The 4,423-nt window shown below is 33.5% G+C and overlaps 1 protein-coding gene across 1 annotated transcript; it reads right to left on the reverse strand.

Moving 5' to 3' along the window:
- Positions 1–1,731: 1,731 nt before the first annotated feature.
- LOTGIDRAFT_174572 (hypothetical protein) lies at positions 1,732–3,902 on the reverse strand (the record flags this gene model as incomplete). The annotated part of the gene is made up of 3 exons (XM_009053910.1): positions 1,732–2,138; positions 2,749–3,000; positions 3,833–3,902. The coding sequence occupies 3 exons, from the start codon at positions 3,900–3,902 to the stop codon at positions 1,732–1,734; spliced, it is 729 nt and encodes a 242-aa protein (XP_009052158.1).
- Positions 3,903–4,423: the final 521 nt, after the last annotated feature.

Consider the following 4,423-nt stretch of genomic DNA (forward strand, 5'->3'; position numbering starts at 1 on the left):
TTCATTAAATAAACTATTGCTCGATTCCATGGAGATCGCCATTTTCAATCATTATCCACTCAAATTTTATAGTATTTATCACAATCGCTCATTGGCCAAAATTCAACAAAATGAAATGAAGATATAGGGCTGTTGGTTCAAAGGTTAAACATCATAGACTCGCAATACCTTCATTAGAGCAAGACATTAAAAAAAAGAAGACCCAAAAATGATTTTTTTTATCTTGGCCAAAATGAGTCTTTGTTCATCAGTGGACTTACCTGATGTTAAAACTATATAACAGAATCTCTCTGTAAATCTCTTATTTATAACCTAATAAATCCTTAAAACAAAGAAATATCCATTAACCTTAGTAATTTTGAAATATGCTTAGAAGCATTTTTCAAAAATTACTTAGTTTAATAGATTCTATTCTTTAGTCGTGGCACCTTGTAAGTCCAACTGATGAATATATACACTTATTGACCAAGTTTGAGGCTTTTAATTTTAGTAGCCTATACCTTTAAAATGAGATTTTTCCTTATTGTAAGATTATAAGCATATGAATTCGAAATGGCGTTCACAACATGAATAATTGTTATGTATTAAGATCACGTTCACACTCTCAAGCATTCAATGAAATGAATTAAATAACATCATTGTTCAAATCATTCACACATTTCCATCCTAGTTCATTTCCAAAATGAATTATTCCCGGAGCGATGTCAAGCATACTATGATGTAAGTCAAATGCTGGTTAAAGATGGGTTCCCTTATTTTCATTTATGAAAATGAAAATGCTATTACTTATATGAATAAAAAGTAGAGGTGTTTTAATGACTTGGAAAAATACCAGCTTGTCTCACATGTCCATAATCAACCATAATTAGCTAAATTAGAAGAGAAATACCAGCAGAATTCAATGAGTGACCTATCAAGAAAGGTCATAAAGTATTTTTTTGTTTATCCAGACTGTACATACATGGACATTTATGATTGGTAAAAAAGAATTCTTAAATATATGCTATTAGAACATAATGATATGATTAAGAATACATGATAATTAATTAGAAACACCAATTAATCAAACAGTTTGCTTAGTTTGACATTAAAAAAATAAGGAAACCCATCTTTAAGCTCAATTCGTTACATATATTTTTTCGTGAAAAGCTTCTTAAAAGCAATATTTTAAACATTTACATTATCAAGACTTTTTTATTTATTCCAAAGACCTTCCAAACTGATACCAGTTTAACTAAAACAAGACCAAATTTCGATCCGTTTTTATTGGCCTTTATTTACAATATAGCCACTTCAGTTAGCATCTCACGACAGCCCTCTTGAACGTTCATCAAATTAACCTTTTGACCTAACCTGATAAACACTGCGTCAAAAAATGCCAGCGATAGAGAGGGTAGAAATTTGATTGGTTAACGCAGACGTAATCGAGCCAGGTCAAGAGGTTAATTTGACGAACTTTCCCGAGGGCTGTCGTAAGACCCTAACTGAAGTGGCTATATTAAAATAAAAGCTAATCAAAAAACAGAACAAAAGTTTGGTCTAATTGCAATAAGACAATACATCAATATGTTTAACGGCGTCTATAAAATGATGAAACAAATAATGAAATGCAATAAAGATGGACGATCAACATTCCATAAATAGCCCACAAGTCTCTAAAGTTATCTTCTACGCTGTAAATAGAGCTTTGACTTCCCAAATGTTGAAAATGTAACAAAGTTTCAAACGGCATCACACTTGCAGGAACAATTTCGTTTCACTCCCAGAACTTGAGCGTTCACTATCAGTACATCGGTTCACTGAACTACACGTTGCCCCACCGGGTTTTTTAGGGTCACATGGGACTTGAGCTAAATGTTGTGGATGATCAGGGTAATGATAATGGTGATAATAATCGTTCCTTCGTCTTAATAAATACATAGCGAATATTATTAATGCTAGCAGAACACATACCCCTGCCACGGGCACGGCGATATAGATCGGGTTTAACATTTTGTTTACCCCATTGTTTCGTAAAACGCTGCTGTTCGTTTCACTTTTTTCACAGTCTGAATTTTGCACATCACCGACATGTTGATCATCGCCATGACCGCCTTCTACAGATTGAAGTGTTGGTAATTGAACTGTTGTTCCCTGAACTGAAATCATAAGAAACACTGTTAGATAAATGGAGTAGTTAGCATGTCAGTAGATTCACACTAGTCAGAAAAATCCCCCTAAAACAGTCGACAACTTTCAAAATATCTATTGGAGGCTGTAATAGAGGCAGACTTTTCGGCCTAGGTCCAGACAAACGATTAAGATGCTAATTACCTAATAACAGGTAGTGAAAAATAACCATTGTGAACCGTAAAATATAGAATGCAGTCTTTCTAATGTAACCCAACTGTTGCTAAAGAACATGGGCAACTGATTTTTTAGTCTTTAATACTACGTAATCTAAAACTGATTTGGCCGTTGTCTACCTTTATGGAACAAGAAATAAATCATGATCCCCAAAACGAAACCCGAAATCCAAACAACATATTGGCGAAACATTAGTTGCAGCTAATGAAATTTTCACACAAGGAAGTATATCAATTATAAGTGAGTACATATTTCATAATGAAAAGTGGTATAAGGTGTCTAAGAGTATAAGCATACCCTGCTTGACGCCACACCCGTTATAATTGCTTAATATACACAACAAACATGACATGACTATGAATCACATGAAAAGGAACCTGCTATAAGACTACAAAACATTACCATAAACTGTAGGATCGGTTGGTTTGACATCTTTATTACAATGATGTTCATCGTCACAGCAATATACAACTGGCCATGGTGTATTCAACTTCTTTGGTCTCCAGTTTTCACACAGTAGGGGTGTTCTACCATCTAAACATCCCCTGGTTATTTTGTTGTTAAAATTCTCCGCAAAGCAAAATTTATCAGCAAAACAGGAGGACATCCCGAGAGCTTCACATTCTTTTGTGTTACAGTCACATTCTAGAGCTGCTGAAACAGACAAAATGATATTGAAAATAAAAAGTTAAGAAATTCGATTGTGGGGAATGGCCTCCAGTTGGCAAATCTCTTTACATAAAAAGAACATTTTTCATTGTAATCCAAAGACATTTATACCAAGGTCGCGTACTCGTGACGATACAAGCTATTTATAACAGCCGATCAAAATCACTTTTACAAACACATATCGGCAGTCTCATAATCTCATTGGTCATATCACTTTATACTTTCGATTTGGCTAACCCACAATTCATAGTCGATATTAAGACAACGATTCTGCATGTCGTGTTGTGATTGGTTGAAATGAACGTCAAAATTATGCCACCTTAATATAAATCCCTTTAGATTACAATTGAGGCTAAAAAATAACGAAACGAAATTGTAATTTAATCTTATTTCGATTAGAGTCGATTAAGCTACAGAAAAAAATAGTCAGAGCTATGTTTTAAAGGACAGATGGGCCATTTTGGAATATTATGATTTTGGAAATACTTTAGAAATTCCAAAAATGTACGAAAATCGCAAAATTCCTTAAAATGACCTCAAACTAAGAGTTTCAATTGCTATTTCCATATGTCTTTTCTATATATGGAAGAGAAAGTTAAAAAGACGACTCGTCTTTTTAACGTTTAAACGCGGATAATTCATACGTGGATTAAAAGACTCAAATTTCGATGGGGAGTTGTGAATACTCTTACTGATTAGCCTAGCAAAAAAATTCACTTTTCTGAGATTATGGTAAGATTGGTCAAAAAAACGGCACATCTGTCCCTTTAATCTGGTAAGATAAGCAAAAGGCTGTTAGCTGTATATTATAACATACTAGACGTAGGTAAACTGCACATTTTATAAACACCCAATTGACAAGATTTACACAATACAAAATTTGTCATTTGATTTTATCTTGTAGACAAAGACATATCTCAACAGGGAAAAAAATAAGTTTCTCCCAAGACGAAATATGACAATGAAGTGCAAATGGATTTCACCAATAGAATATACAGATGCAATAAAGATTTCGTCTAGATAACAAGAACAATAGCATGCTAAACATGAAAAGTACGTGCATTTATAACAAGAATTTGTCCTAGAATGTGACAGTTATAGCTATAGAATTTTGACTGGATAAAATCAAGATATTGTGAAAGTTAACTGTGATGGAGATTTTGGATTCAAACCGTTTGCATATACTTGCATAATTTTGCATAAATTGAAAAGCTTCGTTTTGTCCCATAATTTGTTGTATATTAAAGGGAAAGTAGTCGTCTTAATATTGGCTTAAAAGGGATTGTAAAGAGGACTTTTTTTTGTGTATATCGAGGACACTGATAGTATCAATTTGCACCATTCCAATTTTCAGTCAGATGTATGTGGATCCTGCAATTCCACGAAAACTAAGCTTTTGATGACGTCA

This window comes from Lottia gigantea (assembly GCF_000327385.1).
Source record: "Lottia gigantea unplaced genomic scaffold LOTGIsca_203, whole genome shotgun sequence".
Taxonomy (NCBI): domain Eukaryota; kingdom Metazoa; phylum Mollusca; class Gastropoda; family Lottiidae; genus Lottia; species Lottia gigantea.